Source organism: Zootoca vivipara, chromosome 8 (genome assembly GCF_963506605.1).
Source record: "Zootoca vivipara chromosome 8, rZooViv1.1, whole genome shotgun sequence".
NCBI lineage: Eukaryota > Metazoa > Chordata > Lepidosauria > Squamata > Lacertidae > Zootoca > Zootoca vivipara.
Window position 1 is genome coordinate 2,087,732 of NC_083283.1, and position 27,827 is coordinate 2,115,558.

A 27,827-nucleotide genomic window follows, 5' to 3' on the forward strand; every position below is an offset into this window, starting at 1 on the left:
ACCTCCCAGAGTCCAACTCAAGACAGCTTATGAAAAAGCAAAACAGTAAAATTATCAATAAAGACCGTTTAAAACAGCTTCTGCAAACCGCCCTGTGGTCCTTGAATGAAGGGCAACATATAAATCCAATAAATAATAAAATAAAGTATTTAAAACATTCAAAGAACAATTGAAGTAAAATATTAAAACAGATTAAAACATAAGTCGACCTTCTGCCCATCTGGGTAGGCTTGCCTAAACAAAAATGTTCCCAAATTCCTGCCCCAGCCACACTCCTTCCCAGATCCTGCTTTGCACCCTCTAGTAATGTTTTTGCCTGACCGAAATGCTGTCCGACTCTGATGATGACTTTTGCTTTCCTATACAGACAGGAGAGAGGCAGGTGCTGAAACTATCCTAGTGTACCAAGTCAAAAAGTACCATATTTTTCCGTGTATAACACTCCCCTGTGTATAAGACGCCCCCTGTTTTGGGGGACTCCAGAGTGTGAAAGCAGTTTACTGGGTTGTTTCTCTCTCTCTCCCCCCGCCTCCAATATTTCAAGAGAGAACCAAAAGTGCTTTCTTCTTGTTCACCCCCCTGGCTTCACAAACTAGAGTCTGCCGCTGCTCTGGATGACTCGAAACGCGCAGGAACACTGACTTCTCCAAAATATTTTTAGCTTGCGGAAGAGTTGCAGCTGCTTCTTGCTTCTTCTGGATTTCAGTACAAGAAATGAAGGGAGAAGGACGAAGGATAGCCTGCGCTTCTAGGGAAAGCCAGCACGGTTTGTGTGTGTATGTGTGTAGTCGAGAGTACTATGAGGATTTTAAAAAATTATATCTGGCCTTTTCATAACAGAGGGGAGGGGAGAGAAATGGAGCAGGGGTCTTCCCTTCCTACCATTCCCTATGGTGTAAATGGAAGTCTACAAGCCAGCTAGTTTTCAAAGCGACTGTGGTCAAGCAGACAATAAGATTGTGGTCTGAGCACCCTTTTTTCTCAAGCGTCTGAGAAATGCAATGGCCGCCGATGTTAGCTGGGCAGACTAGAACGAACGAACGCATGAATATTTGCGTCAGCCATCGGCCATAGCAATAAAACAACAGAGCAATATACAAAGAATAGAAATAAAAGTCAATTATATAAAATACATTTTGGGGTTTTGAATCACTAGTCAAATGGTGGGTCTTATTCTGATTGCCTCAGCTAAAAACCTTGTGACCTTTGCTGCTACCTGCTCATCTTGATCTGCCAAGAGAAAGGACACTGTGGCAGTGGCTGGGCGACCTGGAATGGACAATAAAAGAGGGGTGATAATCTCATTCCTCAAGCCTCCGTAAAGAGTGCAAGCCAGAAGGGCATGCGCCACCGATTCAGGGCTGCCATCTCCACAGGGACATAAGCATTTTTCACAAGGGCGTACCCACCACGGGGCAAGTTAGGGCAGCTGCCCTACTCTAGAAGCAGGGCTGGTGGGCAGAGGCGGAGCACAGCCCGGCGGAGCGCGAGTTCGCCATTCCCGCCGCGCCACGCCGCACCCTCCCTCCAGCTCCCCGGCGCGCCCTCAGGCAAGGCCAAGCGCGGCGGGGAACCAGGGAGCGCGGCGCGGTGGGCGGGAACGCCGAACTCGCGCTCCGCTGGGCTGGGCTCCGCCTCCGCCCACCAGCCCTGCTTCTAGGGAGGGGCACAGCCTGGCGGAGCGCGAGTTTGCCGTTCCCGCCCACTTTGTGGCCCCTCCCCTTCCGTGCCTTGGCCCCTCCCCTTGCCCCCCCCCCTAGTTTTGATCCTGGGTACGCCCATGATTTTTCATATGGAGTCTGCTGGAATGGTCCCTCAAGTACAGCCGAGGACAATACATTCAATCTTGTGAGAGTAAAAGTGTGTCTATATGTTAGGATTGCTAGGTTATGCAGATACTGTAGGGTGCCAGAGAGTCGAAATGGAAAGGTGGAAAATGGTCATTGTTGTTGTTTAGTCGTTTAGTCGTGTCCGACTCTTCGTGACCCCATGGACCAGAGCACGCCAGGCACTCCTGTCTTGCACTGCCTCCCGCAGTTTGGTCAGACTCATGTTCGTAGCTTCGAGAACACTGTCCAACCATCTCGTCCTCTGTTGCCCCCTTCTCCTTGTGCCCTCCATCTTTCCCAACATCAGGGTCTTTTCCAGGGAGTCTTCTCTTCTCATGAGGTGGCCAAAGTATTGGAGCCTCAGCTTCAGGATTTGTCCTTCCAGTGAGCACTCAGGGCTGATTTCCTTAAGAATGGATAGGTTTGATCTTCTTGCAGTCCATGGGACTCTCAAGAGTCTCTTCCAGCACCATAATTCAAAAGCATCAATTCTTCGGCGATCAGTCTTCTTTATGGTCCAGCTCTCACTTCCATACATCACTACTGGGAAAATGGTCATACCATTGGCAAAATTTACTTATTGTGGTCAAGTTGTTCTGACACTCGATATCATTTAGACACCGACAATAATTTTGCATGCTTCTCCAGCAATTTTTGTGCATGATCAGAGAGGACCTTTTAAACTACTGTATTCTCAGGATGAAATGGAGATTTCTTCCCCATCCCTGTTTTAAAGCTTTAATAATAATAATAATAATAATAATAATAATAATAATAATAATAATAGATTTCCCTACAGCTAAATGCCAATAGAAATAGAAATATTTGGGCAAGCCAGGCCAGCTGTAATACTAAATCTAGTCCATGTTAGCCAAGGCTGATCTAGCTGTTTGTTTGGATAGTTACAAAATCTTATAAAAATTTTGACTGTTTCCATGACGGTGTGCTTCCATCGTGTGACCAAAACCTTGTACTACACCAGGCATCCATGTCATCTAAGCCCATGGAAATATAGTAATAACCCTGATCTCTATATTCTTTTATATTTTTCTTCACATGCAAACTGTCCATCAAAGCATATGCTATACTTTGTATGCCAACTCCAAACTGAAATCTATGGATGAAGGCAAGTACTGTATACAAATTACGGTAAATAAAAATAAAAAATGAGGCTGAACTCCATTAATTCTGTAATTATCTGCATTAAACTAGATTATGCTTGTGTGTGTAGTTTTACTTCTATTGTTTAATTGTGTTTTTTTTAATGTTTTCCCCTCTGCTATGATTTTAGCTGTTCTTATTTCATCTGTAAGCCGCTTTGAGTCCCTGTCAGGGGGAAAAAAAGATGGGGTATAAATAAAAATAAATCTGGGGCACATAAGCCAAACACTGTTTCAGTTTATATGAACAAGAGCCTAACTTCCAAAGCTCAGATAGTCACTGCATACAGTTCATCTCATCTTTGGTGAGAATTCAACTGCAATTCTGTGTTTGGGTCTTGATGCCAGAGTTTATAGGAAAACAGGGCTGTAATGACACACAATATGTGATGGTTGGAGCATCATATTTCTTTACGGGATGATGTTATCGCCACATCTGGCAGTGGTCCCTGCCTTCCAGCTGCGCTGCAACTATCAAGTACTGTACTGAGAAGCTTTATCTCCAAGTCACTCTTTCCCAGAATCAATCAACAGATGTTTCCTGTGCTACAGCAGTTCCAGCTGGCTGATTCATTGCTTCCCCCTCTTTTCTTATATGCTGCAAATTCTCCAATTACAAACAAAAGGAGAAAGGGAAAACAAATATTTTAGTGTGGCAGCACCTACAATCTGGAACATTTTTGTTTAGACAAGCTTGCCTAGACATATAGAATGTCAATGCATATTTTAATGCTTTTCAGTTTATTGTTGATTTTATCTTTCTTTCTTTCTTTCTCTTTTTGGTCTTAATTATTTTTATTCATTTTCAAAATACTGATACATGGAATTATCAATTCATAACACAAATGAAAGAAAAGAACCCCAAACGAGAATAAACCCTATATAGACAGCAATACTATTTACTCAGAGTACATTTGTTTCCTTTTTGCCATGATAAACTCATGTGACTTAAATTGATTTTATCTTTCAAATGTTCTTAAGAGTTGTTTTTTACTAGTTGCATTGATCCTTTTATTGTTTTATTCCCTTTGCAAACTGCTTTGAGCCCACTTGGTGTAATCATAGAATCATAGAATCATAGAGTTGGAAGAGACCACAAGGGCCATCCAGTCCAACCCCCTGCCAAGCAGGAAACACCATCAAAGCATTCTTGACATATGCCTGTCAAGCCTCCGCTTAAAGACCTCCAAAGAAGGAGACTCCACCACACTCCTTGGTAGCAAATTCCACTGCCGAACAGCTCTTACTGTCAGGAAGTTCTTCCTAATGTTTAGGTGGAATCTTCTCTATTGAAATTTGAATCCATTGCTCCGTGTCCGCTTCTCAATGGTTGGAGTGTTGGATGAAAACTTCTTAGTAGTGTTTGTAGGAATCCATCTGTGTGCTAGTCACTCATGTAGGTTCAGACAGACACCTTGTAACATGGGGGGAGTCAGTCTGAGGGCAAACAGTGGGGCAGGCAGGCAGAGAGAGGTACCAAGGAAGCAGAGCAGAGCAAGTGATTAAACAGAATAAACTCATTACTCGAGCACCATGTCAAGAACATATCACAGAAGAAACCTATGATAAAACACCAGTCTGGCGGGGCCCCTGAATGAAATGTTTGATCTGAGCATCGTGGTTCCACCTGAGAACGCCAGCTACCCACAACAAGATGCTTGCAGTTGATTTTGTACGGCACACATCTTGGCTGGCTCACAGGAGCATAATGTCCATGACGACAGGGTCTCATGCCGAATGTAAATGAACTTCAAAAAGACTCAGTGAATTGAAAGTGGAGATGTTAAGAGCAGTGCTATTTTCCTAGAAAAAGAGGTGCTAGCTTAGACCCCACTATGAACAACTCCATTGTTCTATTATTATGGCAATGGTGCCCACATGAGAAATTCCGGAACTGAGTTCTGGTGAGTTCTAGCTGAAGAAAATCCCTGGCTATACTTTTCTTTCTTGTTTGTCTGTATGGTTACACAAGAAAATATTTAATAAAACTAATGAAAAAACCTAGTCAGCACAACCTAATTGAAAAGACCTGTTGGATATTCCATTTGTGTTGCCAGAGTGACAAAGACTAAGTAGCCATTTGTCTTGTGCAAATTAATGTTCAATGCAGTCTTGTTTACAACTGCTGTTCTGGCTGGACAGCTGACACCTCCTTTGCAGGATGATTTCCTCCTACAAATAGGAATTTAAACATGGAAAAAGGCAAGTTGTCAATTGCCTAAGTAATTCTAGAGGAGGGGTGGGTCTTTTCTTTTCGCATCTGTTGCTTGACAAACATATTGCTTTAGCAGAAGCAACTTTTCCATGTACCGGTATTCCGAAAGACAAGCCACGATACTACTCAAAGCACGGACGATATGATTTGATTTCCTCCTTGCCAGAATTTGCATTGCCTCCTTGACTATCAACATGTAACATGTTTTCAGAGCATCCCGGAGAGGAAGGGGAGTGTGACGGGTTTACGACTGTTAAATGGATGTTTTGACATTTTCTCTTCTGCTACAAGTCCCGTGCGATTACATTTCGAAAGCGACACCATAATGAATATTTACTCTGTGTTATATTTAAAATAGCGCCTCCTAACAATCTGGAATTCGGAATAGCCTAATCAGAAGTGTGTGAGGCTGAAGCATGGCATCAGAACTCTGGTTCATCTCAGTTGACCCAGCTGTGGGCTATCCATAATTATAACAACAAGGGACCATCTGTGCTGTAAAGGTAAAGGTAAAGGGACCCCTGACCATTAGGTCCAGTCGTGACCGACTCTGGGGTTGCGCGCTCATCTTGCGTTATTGGCCAAGGGAGCCGGCGTACAGCTTCCAGGTCATGTGGCCAGCATGACAAAGCCGCTTCTGGAAAACCAGAGCAGCACATGGAAATGCCGTTTACCTTCCCGCTGTAGCGGTTCCTATTTATCTACTTGCACTTTGACGTGCTTTCGAACTGCTAGGTTGGCAGGAGCTGGGACCAAGCAACGGGAGCTCACCCCGTCACAGGGATTCGAACCGCCGACCTTCTGATCAGCAAGCCTAGGAGGTTATGATGATACATCCCCAGCTTTTGCAGTTTGCTATTGTGTCACAAAGGCACCCCGTCAGTTGCATGGCTATAAAGGTGGGCCTCTCCCATTTCCCAGCACAGACCTCAGCGGGCAGCAAGTGTGGCACTCAGCTCTGGGGGGGGGGCTCCTTCCTCAGGGAGGCAACATGGCAGGAGGAAGGAGCACTCATCACACAATGGGAACAGGGAGAAGGCAAGTTCGCTTGCTGGGTGGGATCGCAGCTTAAAGGCAGCCGATTCCCACAGTCAGAAACTGGCTGGTGTCGGGAAACGGACATGGCAGAAGCTGGCAGGTGGAGTTTGCATGTGGTCGAGGAGAGTGGCGTGTGTCTGTGTGTGAGTGGGAGCGTTCGGACGTGGTCGAGGAGAACGGCGTGTGTTTTCGTGTGTGAGTGGGAGCGTTCGGACGTGGTCAAGGAGAATGGCGTGCGTCTTAATGTGCGAGTGGGAGTGTTTGGACGTGGTTGAGAACGGCGTGTGTCTTTGTGTGAGTGGGAGCGTTCGGACGTGGTCGAGAATGGCGTGTGTCTTCGTGTGCAAGTGGGAGTGTTTGGACGTGGTCGAGGAGAATGGCGTGTGTCTTCGTGTGTGAGTGGGAGTGTTTGGACGTGGTCGAGGAGAATGGCGTGTGTCTTTGTGTGTGAGTGGGAGCGTTTGGACGTGGTCGAGGAGAATGGCTTGTGTCTTCGTGTGTGAGTGGGAGCGTTCAGACGTGATTGAGAATGGCGTGTGTCTTCGTGTGGGAGTGGGAGCGTTCGGACATGGTCGAGGAGAGTGGTGTGTGTGTCTGCATGTGTGAATGGGAGCAGCCAGTGGAGGGTCTGGCTGAGGCTGTTGGAGAGAGGCCATCCCACTCACCGTACTGTTTGCCTTTCAGAGAGCCGGCGAGGTTTTTCCCAAGACCAATCGTGAAAGTAATGAAGAGAACAGCAGGTTTGAAGCAAGGCAGTTTATATTCCTAAATAAAATAAGCAAAAGCAAAACTGTGTCTGACTGATTTTTTATAAAACAAATGCAATGCTAAATAAATGTCTTTCAAAATACAGCAGGTGGCGCTGTGGTCCAAACCCCTGAGCCTCTTGGGCTTGCCGATCAGAAGGTCAGCGGTTTGAATCCCTGCGACGGGGTGAGCTTCCGTCGTTTGGTCCCAGCTCCTGCCAACCTAGAAGTTTGAAAGCACGTCAAAGTGCAAGTAGATAAGTAGGTACTGCTGCGGCAGGAAGGTAAACAGCATTTCTGTGCGCTGTTCTGGTTCTCCAGAAGCAGCTTAGTTATGCTGGCCACATGACCCGGAAGCTGTCTGCGGACAAACGCCGGCTCTCTCGGCCTATAGAGCGAGATGAGCGCCGCAACCCCAGAGTCGTCTGCGACTGGACCTAACGGTCAGGTGCACCTTTACCTTTATGATGATGTCATAATGTCTGTGATGTCACAACCAGACATGATGACTCAGAGAAAGTGGATGGGGGAAGGGATAGAGTGATAAAGGGCAAGAAAGGATGGCAGAGACAGAGTTGACCTGTGAATTGGGATTCTACCCTTTGGTGAAAGTGTTTTGTGTCGAAACTTCAAAGGATTGGCTTAGCATTTTGCACGCCCCACACAGCTGCCTTTTGCTGCCTTCCATTTTGTGATGGCGCCTCAACACTTTCAAACTCCCCAATGCGGCCATGGGCCCCTGGTCTACAGTGACCGGCAGTAGCTTTCCAGCCAGCCTCAAATACACTTGATGATGGTCATTTTTTGTGGGTTTTTTTTTTTGCTTTTGCTTTTTTGATTGAATTTGCTTGATAACATAACATACTGATAATTATATATGGTATTTTTTGGGGAAAAATGTCAATTCAAAATACAATTCACAACATATATACACATCAGACTCCCCGCCCCGCCCCCAGTGCCTTTACTTTGAAGGATGGATGGTGGCTAACAGATTGAGGTTGAATCCTGACAAGACAGAAGTACTGTTTGTGGGGGGCAGGAGGCGGGCAGGTGTGGAGGACTCCCTGGCCCTGAATGGGGTAACTGTGTCCCTGAAGGACCAGGTGCGCAGCCTGGGAGTCATTCTGGACTCACAGCTGTCCATGGAGGCACAGGTCAATTCTGTGTCCAGGGCAGCTGTCTATCAGCTCCATCTGGTATGCAGGCTGAGTCCCTACCTGCCCGTGGACTGTCTCACCAGAGTGGTGCATGCTCTGGTTATCTCCCGCTTGGACTACTGCAATGCGCTCTACGTGGGGCTACCTTTGAAGGTGACCCGGAAACTACAACTAATCCAGAATGTGGCAGCTAGACTGGTGACTGGGAGCGGCCGCCGAGACCACATAACACCGGTCTTGAAAGACCTATATTGGCTCCCAGTACGTTTCCGAGCACAATTCAAAGTTTTGGCGCTGACCTTTAAAGCCCTAAACGGCCTCGGTCCAGTATACCTGAAGGAGCGTCTCCTCCCCCATCGTTCTACCCGGACACTGAGGTCCAGCGCCGAGGGCCTTCTGGCGGTTCCCTCGCTGCGAGAAGCCAAGTTACAGAGAACCAGGCAGAGGGCCTTCTTGGTGGTGGCACCCGCCCTGTGAAACGCCCTCCCACCAGAGGTCGAGAACAACAATTACCAGACCTAGAAGGCATCTTAAGGCAGCCATGTTTAGGGAAGCTTTTAATGTTTGATGGATTTCTGTATTTTAATGTTTTGTTGGAAGCCGCCCAGAGTGACTGGGGGAACCCAGCCAGATGGGCGGGGTATAATTAATTTTTTTATATTATTATTATTATTATTATTATTATTATTATTATTATTATTATTATTATCTTCTATTTTTCTGTTGTACAAAACGTAACATTATACTAATTATACTATCTTAAAGTTTCCTACTGATTTTTAAAACCTCTTCATTCGTATACAGTGGAACCTCGGTTTATGAACACCTCGGTTTACGAATTTTTGATTTACGAATGCCGCGGACCCATCTGGAACGGATTAATTCACTCTCCATTACTTTCAATGGGAAAGTTTGCTTCAGTTTATGAACGCTTCGGTTTATGAACAAACTTTCGGAACCAATTACACCCATGCTTCGGGTTAAGTACGCTTCAGGTTGAGTACTCCACGGACCTGTCTGGAACGGATTAATCCACTTTCCATTACTTTCAATGGAAAAGTTCGCTTCAGTTTATGAACACTTCAGTTTTCCACATCACGAAAATGGAAAAACAAAGACCACCCAAACTTCAAAAGAACATCACAGTCTATGAACAACAATTAATACATAATCTGGCCAATGACTCCAATATCGTCATCAAACCCGCTGATAAAGGAGGTGCAATAGTGATCCTTAATTCTTGTGATTACTTAAGTGAAATCGACAGACAATTGTATGATACTTCTTTCTATAAATCTCTAAATAAGGATCCAACGGAGGACATCTCACGGATAATACGTATGGTTTTATCCGAAGGCATTATGTTGCATTACATTGATTTGAAAACTGCAAAATTTTTACTCAATCCCTTCCCACGCACTCCAGTTTTCTACATACTGCCTAAGATCCATAAATCCTTAGAAAAACCACCGGGGAGACCTATTGTGTCCGGTAATGAATCATTACTGGAACCATTATGTAAATATATTGAACAATTCCTTCACCCCTTTGCTATCGACACTTCATCCTACATCAAGGACACAAAGACATTCATCAAAACAATTGAAGACAAAGTGATACCAACATCTGCGTGTTTACTTACTTAGACAGATCATTAAGGAACTGCTGGAGTCAAGAACCGTGAAAGAGCCCCCCACTCATTTTCTCAATGATATACTTGACGTCATTTTGGATCACAATTACTTTAGACATCTGGATCAATTTTACTTACAGGTGAAAGGGGTGGCCATGGGCTCGGCGTGCGCACCTTCCATTGCCAAAATATACATGATAGATTTTGAAAAAAAGCACATCTTTTTTGGCGTGTGTCTTCGTGTGCGAGTGGGAGCGTTCGGACGTGGTCGAGGAGAATGGCGTGTGTCTTTGTGTGTGAGTGGGAGCGTTCGGACGTGGTCGAGAATGGCGTGTGTCTTCGTGTGCGAGTGGGAGCGTTCGGACTTGGTCGAGGAGAATGGCGTGTGTCTTCGTGTGCGAGTGGGAGCGTTCAGACGTGGTTGAGAATGGTGTGTGTCTTCGTGTGGGAGTGGGAGCGTTCGGACGTGGTCGAGGAGAGTGGTGTGTGTGTCTGCATGTGTGAATGGGAGCAGCCAGTGGAGGATCTGGCTGAGGCTGTTGGAGAGAGGCCATCCCACTCACCGTACTGTTTGCCTTTCAGACATACTGATAATTAACATACTGATAATTATATATGGTATTTTTGGGGAAAAAATGTCAATTCAAAATACAATTCACAATATACTCCTACATATATACACATCAGACTCCCCGCCCCGCCCCCAGTGCCTTTACTTTGAAGGATGGATGGTGGCTAACAGATTGAGGTTGAATCCTGACAAGACAGAAGTACTGTTTGTGGGGGGCAGGAGGCGGGCAGGTGTGGAGGACTCCCTGGCCCTGAATGGGGTAACTGTGTCCCTGAAGGACCAGGTGCGCAGCCTGGGAGTCATTCTGGACTCACAGCTGTCCATGGAGGCACAGGTAAATTCTGTGTCCAGGGCAGCTGTCTTATCAGCTCCATCTGGTATGCAGGCTGAGTCCCTACCTGCCCGTGGACTGTCTCACCAGAGTGGTGCATGCTCTAGTTATCTCCCGCTTGGACTACTGCAATGAGCTCTACGTGGGGCTACCTTTGAAGGTGACTCGGAAACTACAACTAATCCAGAATGCGGCAGCTAGGCTGGTGACTGGGAGCGGCTGCTGGGACCACATAACGGCAGTCTTGAAAGACCTACATTGGCTCCCAGTACGTTTCCGAGCACAATTCAAAGTTTTGGCGCTGACCTTTAAAGCCCTAAACGGCCTCGGTCCAGTATACCTGAAGGAGCATCTCCACCCCCATCATTCTACCCGGACACTGAGGTCCAGCGCCGAGGGCCTTCTGGCGGTTCCCTCGCTGCAAGACGCCAAGTTACAGGGAACCAGGCAGTGGGCCTTCTTGGTGGTGGCACCCGCCCTGTGGAACGCCCTCCCACCAGAGGTTGAGAACAACAATTACCAGACCTTTAGAAGGCATCTTAAGGCAGCCCTGTTTTGGGAAGCTTTTAATGTTTGATGGATTTCTATATTTTAATGTTATGTTGGAAGCCGCCCAGAGTGGCTGGGGGAACCCAGCCAGATGGGCGGGGTATAATTTATTATTATTATTATTATTATTATTATTATTATTATTATTATTATTATCTTCTATTTTTTTGTTGTACAAAACTTAACATTATACTAATTATACTATCTTAAAGTTTCCTACTTATTTTTAAAACCTCTTCATTCATATACAGTGGAACCTCGGTTTATGAACACCTCGGTTTACGAATTTTCGGTTTACGAACGCCGCAGACCCATCTGGAACGGATAAATTCACTCTCCATTACTTTCAATGGGAAGGTTCGCTTCAGTTTATGAACGCTTCAGTTTATGAACAGACTTCCGGAACCAATTGTGTTAAAAACCGAGGTACCACTGTATACAGAAATCATTCAAATGCTGTCAAATAAGCCACAGCACTGTTATATTTTTTTAAGTAGTCTTGAACATGTCCCATTTTTGAATAATTTTTTGGTTAACATTACCTCTCAGCCTGTTTGTCATTTGAGCCAATTCAGCAAATTCTACCAATTTGTTCAGCCATTCTGTTTTAGAAGGAACCCTCTCACCCTTCCAGTTTTGCGCATTTAGAATTCTCGCCGCTGCAGTTGCGTACAGAAAGATTTCTTTTACTTTTGTTGGTCCTTCTCTGCCTACAATCCCAAGTAAGAACGCTTCAGGTTTTCCCCCGGAAATACTGTTCTTACAATTTTTTTAGTTCATCATATACAATATGTATTCCAAAACTCTTTAATTTTTGGGCAGATCCACCACATATGAATCAGGTTTCCTTTAGATAACCCACACCACCAACATTTATTCAGATATTTTTTATACATCTTAGATAAGTACCATCTAAACTGCATCTTCATGAGGTTTTCCTTGATGGTATAAGAAGCTGTAAATTTCATATTTACTTTCCAAAGATTCTCCCAGTCACTCATCTGGAAAGGAAAACCAAAATCCTGGGCCCATTTAATTATTACTATCTTTACCTTCAAGGAGGAGTTCGTATATTCTAGAGAGCAGCTTAGTTTTGATATCTAACAAATTACTTTCCAGTTTTGAGGGTTCTGTAGCAAAGCCTTTTAAAAAATCTTGTCTAAAAGTCTCATTAAGTTGATGGTATTGAAGCCACCCTGCAAGATGTTCCTTAATATCGTTGTAGTTCTTCAACTGTAGTCAGTTTCACATTTGTATTAAAAAAAACTATAAATGATTCAGCATTGGGGATGCCAGTGATTTGCATTGTTTTCAGTAAATTCCCTGCTGCCCAAGTACCAGGATTTGCTGGTGTTTTTAGGTAGCAGCATCTGTGTACGGTATTTGAATCAATTCGGGAAATACAAGCTGCAAACTGGGAAGCGTGAATCAAACTGCTTTGTTACAATCAAGCAGTATGTAAATATTATGCAATAAATAAAAGTAAAGTAAATCCCTGAGTGCACATCGGTGCCTGATCTATGGAATAATTACCATAGATTCGTGGAGCGGTAGAGTTGGAAGGGAACCCAATGGTCATCTAGCCCCACCCCCTGCAATGCAGGATCCCAAAGTTTAAAGCCAGCACCTATCTTGCACCACAAAGCTTCAGGTCAAACTCTGTGTTGTGGCAATGTAGCAGGGGCCCAAAGGACCCCAATTAAGGTGTTAATGTAAATCCCTATAAATCCTGGAATATGCTTATAATAGTGAATTACGGGAGCTTGTTACTTTAAGAAACTGATGATTTAGCAAGATGCCGTTCTTTTACCAGAACAGAAGGTCAGCTAACACGCAAATCACAAAGATATAATTCATAAGCTAGAACACAAATTGTTACATGGTACACGTAACACAGGTTCCCAACACGCATATTATCTCACAATGTAACGTATTATTGAGAATCAAAGGCCTAGTTAGCAATCCTTGGCCTAGTTAGCAATGCTTATTGCGCATGCGTATTAGATTAGGTAATGACATACGTATTAAATATGAAATGAGATAATGATGAATATTAAAATATTAAATGATGTAATGCTTTATGTGATTGGTTAAATCAAAATCCTTTGTCTGAATTGTTATAAATTCCTGCCCGACGCAAGCCCGGCGGGGTTGCAGTTTTGCGAAAAGATTCGACTGTAACTTTATTGCTTTGCAATAAACAAAATGGACTCCTAACTCCTCTTGTCTCTCAGTTTTATTGGCTAACTCAGAAGATAAGCCATTTTTTGGCTTACAACAGCACCATACTGAGCAGAAGAGTTGCATCTTGGTGGTTAAGGACCTGCTTTGCATTCGAATTTTTGAAGCAGACCTTGGATGGCCACCTGCCATGGATGCTTCAGCTGAGATTCCTGCATTGCAGGGGGTTGGACTAGATGTCCTTCGAGGTCCCTTCCACTGCTACAGTTCTAGGATTCCAGGCAGGGCTAGCAGCAGAGACTCCCTGGCCGAAATAATGGAGAGCTGCTGCTACTGCCAGTCAGTGCAGGCAATATTGGTATAGGCTGTATAAAAAACTTCATTTTGCCCCCCCCCCATTACTGTTCATTAATTTTTCAAAATAAACAACAAATAAAAATCAATAGCAATAACAAAACAAAACAAAACAGATTGACTTCCCTCTATTCCCTTCCTTGGTTTCATTATCAATATACTGCATGTCCATTGTTCAGTTTGAACCTTATTTAAATTACTTATCCATTCATAGCCAAATTACAAGTAATTTAAAAACCCTGCTAATGTAAAAATAGCTTCATCTTGGGCTGGGCCTAGAAGCCTAGGGCTTGTGTGCAAAATTGGCCCCCGCCGCTATATTATTGTTAATATAATGTAATATAATCCATATTTCCTGCCGGACGAGAAGGCCCGGCGCCTGAGGCCTCCCGCGGTTGCCATAGCGACGGGACGGGCCTAGTCAGGCGCGCGAGGCCTGCGCGGAGCCGCGGCTTTTCCCAAGCTGAGGGGCGGAGCTGCGAGACGTGGCAGCGGAAGCAGGAGGGTGCCCGGGAGGGAGGGAGAGAGGGGCCATGGCCGGGGCCTGGGGTGGCTTCTCCGAGCAGGAGCTCCGGCGGCTCCAGGGGCAGCGCCGAGGTAAGCAAGGCCCGCCGCGGGAGAGGGGCGGCCGGGGAGGCGGGCTGCGGGAAGCCGGAGCCGGTTTGTTTCGCAGGCAGCCCAGCTGAGCTCGTGGCAGCAGCTGCACGGGGCGCGGGGTCTCCCTTAGGGTTCATAGAAACAGAGAATGGTCGGGTTGGAAGGTACCCCGAGGGTCATCTAGTCCAACCCCCTGCAAGGCAGGAATCTTTTGCCCAACGTGGGACTTGAACCCACGACCCTAAGATCGAGAGTCCCATGCTGTACCGGCGGAGCTATTCCAGACCAGATTTTTTGGGGGGGAGGGGGTAATCGCCCACCCAGTTTCCTACCCTCCTCATAATCTCAAGGTTGTGGGTTCTAGCTGCGCGTTGGGCAAAAGATTCCTGTGCTACAGGGGGTTGGACTAGATGACCCTGGGGTCCCTTTCCAACAATTCTGTGATTCATTACAACTGATTGCAGCCTAACAGGATGACCCCTCACAACAGGGGCACATACACTGAATTTGTCAATTTGTCTGTGCTTGGCTACCCAGGGCTCAAATGCATGGCCATTCACAGACTGTGCATTTGAAGAGGAAGAAGTGGAGTTGCCTTGTGCCCAGTCAGATCCCTGGAACAGCCATTGGCTCCTTATTGCAGCTCCCTGGGTGACCTTGGAGTCGATCAGCATCTCCTGGCCTAACCTACCTCACAGGGTTGTTGTGAGGATGAAATGGGGAGGGGGGAGAAGCACAGGCACCACCTTGAGATCCTTGGAAGAAAAAGGTGGTATTTAAATAACTAAAAATAAAAATTACACAGACCAGCAATCAGGGCCGAATTTAGGGCGAAGGATAAATTTGATAAAATAATAATAATAATATTTGTGTGGGGTGGGGGTGAGGGGAGTCGCACCCAGGCCCGGATTTAGGTTTGATGAGGCCCTAAGCTCCTGAAGGTAATGGGGCCTTTTATATGTCGAGCTGTCCTTTGTCAACAACAAATTGTTGCTGCCTTTTTGTGTTGAATATATGCTATATGGTAATTTATGGACCTAATACAGTGGTACCTCGGTTTATGAACACAATTGGTTCCAGAAGTCTGTTCATAAACCGAAGCGTTCATAAACTGAAGCGAACTTTCCCATTGAAAGTAATGGAAAGTGAATTAATCTGTTCCAGACGGTCCGTGGCGTACTTAAACTGAAGCGTTCATAAACTGAAGCGAACTTTCCCATTGAAAGTAATGGAAAGTGGATTAATCCGTTCCAGACGGGTCCGCGGAGTACTCAACCTGAAGCGTACTTAACCCAAAGCATGGGCGTAATTGGTTCCAGAAGTCTGTTCATAAACAAGCGTTCATAAACTGAAGCAAACTTTCCCATTGAAAGTAATGGAAAGTGGATTAATCCATTCCAGATGGGTCCGCGGTGTTCGTAAACCAAAAATTCGTAAACCGAGGTGTTCATAAACCGAGGTTCCACTGTAGGTATCTAAAGCCCTTTGCCACTGTTGCTGTATGTAGGTTTTATTTTATTTGCTTCTCATATTTTGGAAATGTACGTCCAGTTTCCCCCCCTTTAAATTTTGTGGGGCCCCCCAAGAGAACGGAGCCCTAAGCTATAGCTTATTTAGCTTATACAAATGCCAGGGATTGACCCCAGGGGGCCTTCTGCATGCAAGGCAGATGTGGCGCCACAGAGCTGTGGGCCCCTCCCCTAAACATAAAGTTAAGATTCCAGCCCTCCTGGTTCTGATTAACGGGCTGGTTGAAATAAGTGTGCAGGAAGCTGCCTTATACCGAGTCAGACCGGCGGTCCCTTTAGCTCAGTATGGGCTGCACTGTTTGGCAGGGGCTTGGCAGGTCTTTCACGCAGGGGACGTTCCCAGCCCCTACATGGAGATGCCAGGGGTTGAATCTGTGATCTTCCGGATGCAACGCAAGGACTCCACCACTGAATAACCAAACAACATACAGGATCACCTGCAGTAGAGTAAACCATGCCACCTAAACTGCATTAAAAATAATTTTAGATTATTATTGCTATATTATTATCGTTACTCACTCTTGAGTTCCAGAAGCCTGAGGTCTGTTCTAAAACGAAAAAATTCCTTCAGTAGCACCTTAAAGACCAACTAAGTTTTTATTTTGGTATGAGCTTTCGTGTGCATGCACACTTCGTCAGATACACTGAAATAGGAGTCCCCAGGCACTTATGTGGAGAAGGGGTGGGGAGGGGGTATCACTCAGAAGGGTGGTGGAAGTGGGTGATTGACTGACTGATAGCTGTTGATGACTGAAAACAACTGCAAATGGTTTTGCATGAAAAAGCAAGGGTTGAGATGGCTGAAGACCGCTTTATCATGTATAATGAGATAAAAATCCTATGTCTCTGTTCAAACCAGGTCCCTCCATGGCTTGGTGATAAGTTGTAATTCAGCAACTTCTCTTTCCAGTCTATTTCTGAAATTCTTTTGTAGTAAGACAGCTACTTTGAGATCTTGTATAGAATGTCCTGGAAGACTGAAGTGTTCTCCTACTGGTTTCTCTGTCTTATGGTTCCTGATGTCAGATTTATGTCCATTTATCCTTTGGCGTAGGGTTTGGCCTGTTTGTCCAATATAGAGAGCTGAAGGGCACTGTTGGCATTTGATGGCATACACAATGTTAGAAGATGAGCAATTAAATAGTCCTGAGATGGTATGTTGGATGTTGTTGGGGCCAGTAATGGTGTTGTCCGGGTGTATGTGGCAGCAAAGTTGGCATCTGGGTTTATTGCAGGCTCTGGTACCAGTGTCCATGTTAAGTCTGGTGGTTTCATTATTGTGGGTGAGGAGTTGTTTAAGATTGGGTGGTTGTCTGTAGGCAATGAAAGGTCTTCCTTTCATTGCCTACATTGCCTACAGACAGCCACCCAAAGCTCATACCAAAATAAAAACTTAGTTGGTCTTTAAGGTGCTACTGAATGAATTTTTTTATTTTACTTCGACCCAGACCAACACGGCTACCTACCTGTAACCTGTTCTAAAACGGTTCTGGATTAAAGTTTTGCAGTCAATTCTTTTTTTGGGGTGGTGGTGGTGGTGAAACTAATTCATTTCTTTATTTTGTATCTTACCCTGCCCCGTGCATTGGAACTCCACAGATGTGAAAGCCTAATTTTTGTTTCTTTGGGCCATTTAGACCCGCCTCTTGGACCGCAGCATCGGACGGCTCCTGTAAGCAAACACCGCCAACATCTGCAGCGCAAAAAGCCGGTTGAGCAGATATGTGGAGAAGCAGAGCTTCCCGACGGAGCAGCCTTGTCGTTGCCCCTGGAGCAGAGGCTTTCTGCGCCCAAACAGAAAAGCTCCTCCTCTCCCCAGACGCCTCTCCCACCTCCCCAGTCTCCGACAGCGGGAGAGCAGCAAGATGCCCAAAAGCAACTGGTTCAACCTGGAGTCGATAAAACATGCAACGGTGACCCCTCTACAGTGCCAAGTCATAAACTGGAGAAAAAGAAAATGGAATTGTTAGTAAGTCTGTAATGAAACTCTTAAGAGTTTTATCATCCCAAACGATCTAATTGCAGAGGGGGAATTCAACGTCGTACAATGTCAGGGCAAGCGTTTTGGTTTGTCAGGAAGAATGATCGCCCCCTCTCCCCACCTGCTGTTTTGGGGTTCTCCTGACACTCCACCCCTGAGCCAATTTCAGGGACATAGGGATAAAGCCCTGATGCATAAACATAAGCCCTTGTGTAGGGCTTCCACTGATGGGACTTGTAAGGGGGAGGGCTTATAGAGAACCCCCCCCTTCATCAGAAGCAGCCTGTCTCCCAGCAGTCAGGAGAGCGAAGGGTCTGATGGAGGGAGTCAGGAAACGGAGAGGGAGTGCCAGGGCTCTGGCAACATCCAAGAGCCCCTGCTCCATAGGCAGGAAGAGAGGGAGGCGGAAAGAGAGGACAGGAATCAGTCAGACAGAAGACCCATCCCCCCGACGCCGGAATTGAGGAGGAGGAGGAAAGGGAGGCGCTTCTCAGTTCCGAGGCTTTTATGTTGGTCCAGAACACGGTGGGGGGCAGTGCAGGAATCTGACTCGAGCGGGTAGACATGGATTCAGCAGTTCGTTACACTGTAAATAATGTGCACCAATAAAAATGTCCGAAAGACAAGCATGTGGAAGGTCGTTACTCAAGAGTAGTCAATACAACCCTGACAGGACTCATTAACTGAATTCCACCCAGAGTTGTACTGCATAGTAAATCGGAAGATACATGAAAAATTGCAGTTGTTTTTAGGGTAATAAATATTGAGATCCTTTTCTACCCTTTCTTCAACTTGATGTGCTTTTATGTAATATAGGGCCAAATTTGACCTGCTCTTCAGTCTTCCTAAGGTCATGTGCATAGTTTTAGAGACCTTTGCTTTGGTGCAAGCAAAATAGCTAGCTGTGCGTCCTTAGTTACAAGGGAATTTTCCTCTTATGCAGAGAGCTCTGCACATTGCTTGTCAGTGCAATTGTACGAAATAGTTTCCAGGCTCTTGATCTTCCGGGAACAATTTCCACAGTGGTGGCCTTCCTGCCATGAAGCCCCTACACATTTTAGAGGATCCCGGGACATGTTGGAAAGTGCACACCCATTTCATGTTAGGCACTAGTCATACTTTATGGACGTCCTTGACCTGCATGAAGTTGAGCCGAGGCAGCACTCAAAACTTCTCTGTAGCTGCTCATTGCAAGGGAAGAGTTAGAGAGCGTTCAAACGAGCTGTAGTTTATTATCATTATTTATTAAATTTATATACCACCCTTCATCCAATGGGTGGTTTAAACAGTTTAAAAGGCACCGATACACAAAGGGTAGAAAACATTTTAAGCTGCCTTATAACAAGACAGACCTAGCTCAATATTGTTTGCAGAGGTGACTAACCTCTAGACCTCTAGATGTTGCTGGACTAGCTTCCATCATCCCTGACGAATGGCAATGGTTGCTGGGTCTGATGGGAGTTGTGGTCCTCCAGAAGTAGGTGGACTCCCAAGTTAGCAATCTCTGATCTTTAGTGACTGATAGTGTCTCTTTGCCAGTCTTACCTGTAAATGCCTGAGATTGGACCTGGGCCCTTATTTATGCAAAGATTGTGCTTTACTGCTAAGCAATGATTCTTCCCTTCTGTGAGTCAGTCAGGAATAAAGTTTTCAAGGATATCCGTCCTCAAAGGATCAGTTTGTTGCAGGAGTTTCTGGTTTCTAGAACATATTTAGGGGGCTCCTGTAGAGAGGAGAGGGGAAGGAAGTCCCTTTATGCAGAAATCTTTATGCTGGTGGGGGACCATAATGTAACACTGCTTTGGCTACAACCTCAGATTCTGAAACCAGGCTTGGCGTTAAAGCGACTAGTGTGAATTATTCAGATATTCAAATATTTTTGAAGTAATTGCAGAATGCATCGTTGACCGGGCTAGTTTTGTGGGAGAGGGAGAAAGAAGACAATTCCTTGTTAATTCTGTTGCTTTGTCAATGTTCAGGCCAGAGAAGTCTCGGTGGGAGATCCTACAACAGGAGCAGAAGCTTATGGAAGAAAAGAACAAGCGCAAGAAAGCTCTCCTGGCTAAAGCAATAGCAGAAAGGTGGGAAGAATCTTTAGGTGCAATATTTGAGCAGGCCAAAGGAACACAATACCTATTTCCCCCAAAGTGTGTTGCTATATCTTAACAAACCCCCGGCCTGCCTTGCTTTCTCAGCATTAGCACAAAGTGTTTTTCCTCTGAATATCAAAAAGAAATCCCACCAGTTACAGTTTGGAAGGGGCAAACAGGATTGAAAAGTGTTTGCTGTTCTTCTCCTTTTAACTTAGACTTCATTCCACTGGGTTCTGTTGAACAAAATGGGATGGAAGTTCATGAGAAAGTTTGGAATCGTGTTGTAATAAGGAACTTGTAAGATGCCAGTCACCCATAATAATAATAATAATAATAATAATAATAATAATAATAATATATATATATTTATACCCTGCCCATCTGGCTGGGTTTCCCCAGCCACTCTGGGCGGCTTCCAACAGAAGAATAAAATACACTAATTTCTTAAAGATTAAAAGTTTCCCTAAACAGCTTCCCATCTCCTACTATCCTTCTGAGAAATACCCTACCCCACCCTCTCACTATATATAAGGGTCTGGGCTCTGGTGACTTCTGTTTCAGAGTATCTGAAGAAGTGTGATGCACACAAAAGCTTATACCCAGAACAAACTTGGTTGGTCTCTAAGGTGCTACTGGACCTTATATTTTATAAGATGCTGTTATTCATGTGAGAAGGGAGGGCTGGTGACCAGCATTACAGGTCCAGGTTGAGCTTCCTGGCTTTGTAAAAGAGCTCTTGAACAAATTCTCTGTAGAAGTTGAATGAAAAAACAGTTTGCTTATACTAGTATAAGCTGGTTATACTAGAAGTCAAAGTTTCCAGGGGGATTGGTAGCTTTGCAGGGGGTATAAAACCTGCCGAACCATAGATGATTTTAAACACAACCTGCACATCTTGAAACCTTTCTCCATAACGCAGGGTCAGTCTCATCCTTTCATTAAAATAAAGATAATTTTTTTTTCTGGAATCCTGGTTCGTTCTTTGTTTGGAAAACCCAGGCTTTCCCCCCTACTGTATAAATGAAGAAAAAACACAGCTCTAACATTCCTGAGACGTTTTAACAAGTCTTTCTTACTGAAATACATGGTAACTTACAACGGCACGTTGCCAACAAACATGGTCTCTTTCTTCCCCAGATCCAAAAGAACTCAGGCTGAAACAGTGAAGTTAAAGCGGATTCAAACCCAGCTCCAAGCTCTGGATGACATGGTATCTGCTGATATTGGGATCCTGAGAAACAGGATTGACCAGGCAAGCCTGGACTATTCATGCGCTCGGTAAGGACTAAGCACAGAATAAGAATAAGAGATTGACCCGTGAGGAAAGTATTTGCTTTCTTCTACAGCAGTGGCGGCAAATACATGGCCTGGGTTTTGGGCTGTCCTCCAAAAGAGATTTTTTAAAGTTCCATTATTATATGGACACTTGTCTGTTTAGCTGGACTTACCCTCTTTCTCTGTTTCCACTCCCCCAATCTGCTCTTCATTTCCCTGGAGCAGGTTTTTTTTTTTGGGGGGGGGGAGACAATGGGAGAGGAGAGGAAGTCTCATAGAATCATAAAGTTGGAAGAGACCACAAGGGCCATCCAGTCCAACCCCCTGCCAAGCAGGAAACACCACCAAAGCATTCCTGACAGATGGTTGTCAAGCCTCTGCTTAAAGACCTCCAAAGGAGGAGACTCCACCCCACTCCTTGGCAGCAAGTTCCACTGTCGAACAGCTCTTACTGTCAGGAAATTCTTCCTAATGTTTAATGTGCAAATGGAAGTCCTTGTGCTTTATTGTGTACAATCTATATTAAAATAATTGATTAAAGTGGATTTAAAATTCTGTAAAATAGCTGATGGGAAACAGCTTGGGAAGGAAGCCTCGAGAACGGCAGCTCTCACCACACCCACATTTGCATGAGGGTTGACTATGGGTCATCGTGGCTTTTGGCTTGAGAAAGGTGGGCCACCATGGGGTCCTTTCTTACAAGGATCGTTGGAGGAATAGTGATAATAGGAGGAATAGTGATAATAGCTTGGACTACTGTAATGCGCTCTACGTGGGGCTACCCTTGAAGGTGACCCGGAAACTGCAATTAATCTAGAATGCGGCAGCTAGACTGGTGACTGGGAGTGGCCGCCAAGACCACATAACACCGGTCCTGAAAGACCTACATTGGCTCCCAGTACGTTTCCGAGCACAATTCAAAGTGTTGGTGCTGACCTTTAAAGCCCTAAACGGCCTCGGTCCAGTATACCTGAAGGAGCGTCTCCTCCCCCATCGTTCTGCCCGGACACTGAGATCTAGCGCCGAGGGCCTTCTGGCGGTTCCCTCGCTACGAGAAGCCAAGTTACAGGGAACCAGGCAGAGGGCCTTCTCGGTAGTGGCGCCCGCCCTGTGGAATGCCCTCCCACCAGAGGTCAAAGAGAAAAACAATTACCAGACCTTTAGAAGGCATCTCAAGGCAGCCCTGTTTAGGGAAGCTTTTAATGTTTGATGGATTTCTGTATTTTAATATTGTGTTGGAAGCCGCCCAGAGTGGCTGGGGGAACCTGGCCAGATGGGTGGGGTATAAATAATAAATTATTATTATTATTATTATTATTATTATTATTATTATTATTATTATAGTGATAATGGTCATACCTGTTTGCATTTCAAAGCTTTTTCTTAGCTGGTCCCGCATGTAGTGCTTCAAATCTTCAATTCCAGTCTTAACTTATACCAGTTATGAAGCTTGATTATGATGTCTCTGCTTCCAGTTTTTATCCCATTTCCTTCAGTCTGTTGAGTAATTTTGTTGTGCAGATCAAGTAGTCTTGGTCTGAGTAGTTTTGTCGGGCGGCCAAGATAGCAAAGGGTCTGGAAGCCCAGCCTTGTGAGGAACGGTCAGGGGAGCTGGGGATGTTTAGTCTGGAGAAGAAGAAGGATGAGAGGTGACATGATAGCCATCTTCAGATATCTCAGGGGCTGTCACATGGAAGATGGAGCAAGCTTGTTTTCTGCTGCTCCAGATGGCAGGACCCAAACCTCTGGATTCAAATTACAAGAAAGAGGATTCTGACTAAACATTAGGAACAACTTTCTGATGGTTAAGAGCTATTTGATAGTGGAATGAACTACTTTGATGATGATGATGATGATGATAATAATAATAATAATAATAATATTTTATTTATATCCCTCCCTCCCCAGCCAAAGCCGGGCTCAGAGTGGCTAACATCATACAAGTAAGACAATGCATAAAAACAAGTGATCAATAAATTAAGATACATCCCACAATTAATTCAAACAAATTAAAATTAAAACTGGACAAGTGGCAATCTTCAGGTTAAAACTGAAGGCTGTTACCAACTGTTTCCGCTGATATTATAAGCACCTGTGAGCGGGCCGGGAACCTCCTTCGTGCTTGTTCTTATACAAGGAGAAAATGAGTCAGACTCAACCCTGACCCAAGGTCTGGCAGAACAGCTCCATCTTTCAGGCCCTGCGGAAAGATGTCAAATCCTGCAAGGCCCTAGTCTCTTGTGAGAAAGCGTTCTACCAGGCCGGGGCCATGGCCGAAAAGGCCCTGGCTCTGGTCAAGGCCAGTCTGATCTCTCTGGGGCCCGGAATCTTTAGGATGTTATTTGCAGACTGTAAGGTCCTCTGTGGGGCATACCAGATAGATGGTAGACCAGGCATCCCCAAACTGCGGCCCTCCAGATGTTTTGGCCTACAACTCCGATGATCCCTAGCTAACAGGACCAGTGGTCAGGGATGATGGGAATTGTACTCCAAAACATCTGGAGGGCCGAAGTTTGGGGATGTCTGTGGGAGACTCTCCTTTTCAGGTTTTTAAACAGGGTTTGGATGGCCATCTGTCAGGGATTTTTTAAGCTTTGATTCCTGCATTGCAGGGGGTTGGGCTAGATGACCGTTGGGGATCCCTTCCAACTGTACGATTCTGTCTTCCTGTCCGTAGAGCAGACAAAACTTCCCGGCTGCTTTTTTTTCCTCCTCAGGAAGCGTTACGACAAGGCAGAAGCAGAGTATGTGTCCGCGAAGCTGGACCTCCAGAAGAAAACGGAAGTCAAAGAGCAGCTCACGGAGCACTTGTGCACCATCATCCAGCAAAACGAGCTTCGCAAGGCCAATAAATTAGGGGAATTAATGCAGCAGCTGGACGTGGAGGCGGACGATGAGAATCTGGAACTCGAGATAGAGGTGGAGCGGATGCTGCAGCAGCAGGAAGCGGAAGCGGCGAGGCAGAGGGCTGAGTCCCAGAAGCCTGCTCTGGTTGGCGAGGAAAATGCAGCTTCCCCGGCTGCCGATAAAGGACCTGAGAGTGAAGGCCCCACAGATTCAGAAACATTAGCAGAGCAGCCCACCACTTCCCATTCGAATGGCGAAGGCCAAGCGGTAAACTCTGCTTCAGGGGAAACGACGGCTCAGGGTGGTACATGAACACTGAACCTAACCAGCTGACCTCTGGCTGGCGCCGTTATCCTATTTACCCATAGGGTTTAGAGGCTTCTGCTCCATGGTGCTACAAGAGCCCTCTGAAATCTGGCTTTTGACGGCAGCACTATCTCCATTCGTCTCCTGGATCGCCAATATACTTGTGTGAGCCCTATCATCTTCTCTCTGCCCACCTTCCCCGACTTGCTTTCATTGAGCAGACTGCATGTGGTCCATGGCAATTGCCTTGATATCGGGGATGGAGAATGTCAGGCCCTCCAAGCCTTTCTTCCTGGCCTTCAGAACTCCTTCCAGACCGCCTTCCTCGCTGGCTCTCCTTTGCACCCTGAATGTTTTTGCCTGGCTGGACTGTGTCTTTGAACTCTGACCATGCCAATGTGTGGAGAAGCTAGCCTGCCGTATGGAGGTCAAGCTTACATTCGCTACTCTGCCCTCCACTGCCCGCAGAAAATTAGCCGGGTCTGTCAGCCTCCAGCTGAAAAAGGCTCCCCGCCCCCTGCTTTATATTTTAAAAATGCAAGCCAGTATGAGATAGGTGCTGTCTAAAACACACTCTAGTATATTGGCAGTCCTGTCCCGATAGGTGGTTTTCTTCTTCCCATTACTGAGCTACAGAGGCTGTTGGAGAGTTGATTGCATGCCAGAGCCACACAGTCCATTAGTGGAAGACGTTTGAAAGAAGCCCAGCTGCAAAATAAGATACATTCATTTCATTCCAAGAAGGGATTAGATTGGCAGAAACACATGCACACACTTTGCCATCCTCAAAGATCCTTATTGAGCCTCCTTGTCCCAAAGTCCACACCCCTTAGGACTTAACAAAACCTTGTGTGTGCCACACTCATGGCATTTGTAACCCAGGCTAGCTAGTCACTCCACAAAATCGGGGACCTTAGTGCTGGCTTCTTTGTGTGTGTCAGGGGTCCCAAACTAAGGCCCGGGGGCCGGATGCGGCCCAATCGCCTTCTAAATCCGGCCCACGGACGGTCCGGGAATCAGCATGTTTTTACATGAGTAGAATGTGTCCTTTTATTTAAAATGCATCTCTGGGTTATTTGTGGGGCATAGGAATTCGTTCTTTTTTTCCTTTCAAAATACAGTCCGGCCCTTCACAAGGTCTGAGGGACAGTGGACCGGCCCCCTGCTGAAAAGGTTTGCTGACCCCTGGTGTGTGTTCATGCCCCCGTGCTAATGTCTGAAATTTCAACCTCCTTGGCAGAAGTGGGCAACACTTTTTCATATATTGCTGCTTGGTCACTCGGTGATCCCTTCATTCCGCACCCCCCCCCCCTTCGGTAGCAAGCAAGTGCCCCCATTCAGCCAAAACAGGGCCAATGTGAAACAAGGAAGAGTTACCACTGTGCTTGGGGGGAACCCCAAAGTTTGCCAAATTACAAAAATAAAACATTTCTTGAATACCCAAAGGGGCCAACTTGCCATAAAGCTTCCCAGTGAGGTGGAATGTCATTAATAAATATTTCTTATTCATGTAGCAAAACATATTTTCACATTTTATTCCTATTTTATAAAGTTGCAAAAAGGTGCATTACTACAGATTGACAAAACACTGTTAATTCATACTGCTAGTAAACAGTAGGCAAATAGTTTTTTTAGCAAACACAACCTGATTTTTGCAAGAAAAAGAAAAGAAAAGAAGTATAATCACTGTTAAAAGAACAAAATATAAGTAACATATAAGTATGTTTTCTGCTGCTCCAGAGAAGCGGACACGGAGCAATGGATTCAAACTTCAAGAAAGAAGATTCCACCTAAACATTAGGAAGAACTTCCTGACAGTAAGAGCTGTTCGGCAGTGGAATTTGCTACCAAGGAGTGTGGTGGAGTCTCCTTCTTTGGAGGTCTTTAAGCAGAGGCTTGACAGCCATATGTCAAGAATGCTTTGATGGTGTTTCCTGCTTGGCAGGGGGTTGGACTGGCAGGGGGTTGGACTGGATGGCCCTTGTGGTCTCTTCCAACTCTATGATTCTATGATTCTAAGGCCTCAATGTAAGCACTGGGCAAATATTACTTATCAAACAACAGCAATAAATGTTCCATATGAGATGCTTCATTTCACTTTTTATTTCGGCAACAAAGAGCAAGAAGGTCTGAGGCTGGGATGCAGGGAGAAGCTGCCCTTCACATATAAGAGGCGGCTGTGGAAAGAGATTCCCTTGGCGCTAGGCACCCTGCTGTCCAACTGTCTTCTCTGTGCAAAGGGTCATAAAAATGTTTTTCATATACTGTTTATCATGAAAAAGTGTTTATGGGACATATAAAGTAAATCACTGTTTGCCATTCCCTCCTCTCCTCTTCTCTGTGCAAAGGGTCATAAAAATGTTTTTCATATACTGTTTATCATGAAAAAGTGTTTATGGGACATATAAAGTAAATCACTGTTTGCCATTCCCTCCTCTCCCGCCATTCCATCAGGCTGCCTCAGTGGCACAGACATGAAAGACCAGCTCCATCAGGTGCCTCTTTCCCCTGCGCTATCTCTGTGCCAGGTGGCCATGATCCAAGTCACTATTTAAGAATCGGTGCTTGAGCTTGTTCCCCCCCCCTTTCCCTCCCTGTCCCCGTTCCCTGATGTGTCTTTTTAAATAAAATTGTTAAGTCTGTGGGCAGGGATTGTCTTTTTTTAATGACTGTACACTCTGGAAGCCCTTTCGGCTAAAGAGCAAGGTATATAGAAGCAATCAATCAATCAATCAATCAATCAATAAACAAGCACTCCAATTGCTGATTTGGACCATTGGTTCCCGTTCTCATCTCTGTGTCTTGCAGTTTGACTGCCTGGTGGGAAAGAAATGGTGTTGACTTGAGTGAATTTAATGGACCTTGAACAAAAAATGTATTAATTTCCTTTTTTTGAGGGGGTGTTCATGCCTGTTTTTAGCATGACTCAAAAGTGCTCAATGTACGGTAGAAGTACATACCGTCTAAATCAGTTTACTGCGTCCTGTATGGCAGGGGTGGCCAACTCCCAAGAGACTGCGATCTACTCGCAGTTAAAAACTGGCAGTGATATACCCCCTTTTTTGGTTAAAGTTGTTGAGCTTTTTTTTTAGGATGGAAAGCCCTGTTTTTTTGGGATCCGGGTAAAAGTTGTAGAGCTTTTTGTAGGGGAACAAAGCTTGTTGAACTTCTTTGGGGTGAGCCAGCAGTCTACCAGTGATCTACCACAGACATCCAGTGATCTACCAGTAGATCACGATCTACCTGTTGGACATGCCTGCTGTATGGGATCTGTATGGAGCAGCTGCATTACCGGTATTCCCTTAGATTAGATGAAGAATGGAAGGTGGTGGACTCTCCTTCCTTGAAGGTTTTTAAACAGGAGGTTGGATGGCCATCTGTAAGGGTTTATTCAGCTGCAATTCCTGCATTGCAGCGGGTGGGACTTTTTGA

General features: G+C 45.4%; 1 protein-coding gene across 1 annotated transcript; it reads left to right on the top strand.

Annotated features, from left to right (window-relative positions):
- The first annotated feature begins 14,258 nt into the window (after positions 1–14,258).
- Positions 14,259–27,351, top strand: GORAB (golgin, RAB6 interacting). The gene is made up of 5 exons (XM_035126235.2): positions 14,259–14,364; positions 17,531–17,858; positions 19,854–19,955; positions 21,105–21,245; positions 23,960–27,351. The coding sequence occupies exons 1-5, from the start codon at positions 14,301–14,303 to the stop codon at positions 24,399–24,401; spliced, it is 1,077 nt and encodes a 358-aa protein (XP_034982126.1). The 5' UTR covers positions 14,259–14,300; the 3' UTR covers positions 24,402–27,351.
- The last annotated feature ends 476 nt before the right edge of the window (positions 27,352–27,827 follow it).

Excerpts from the sequence above, each read along its gene's own strand:
- GORAB (XM_035126235.2), top strand. The coding sequence starts at position 14,301 with ATGGCCGGGGCCTGGGGTGGCTTCTCCGAGCAGGAGCTCCGGCGGCTC. Across the intron at positions 17,859-19,853 it reads GAGAAAAAGAAAATGGAATT|GCCAGAGAAGTCTCGGTGGG; the intron begins GTTAGTAAGTCT and ends GTCAATGTTCAG. Across the intron at positions 21,246-23,959 it reads CTGGACTATTCATGCGCTCG|GAAGCGTTACGACAAGGCAG; the intron begins GTAAGGACTAAG and ends TTTCCTCCTCAG.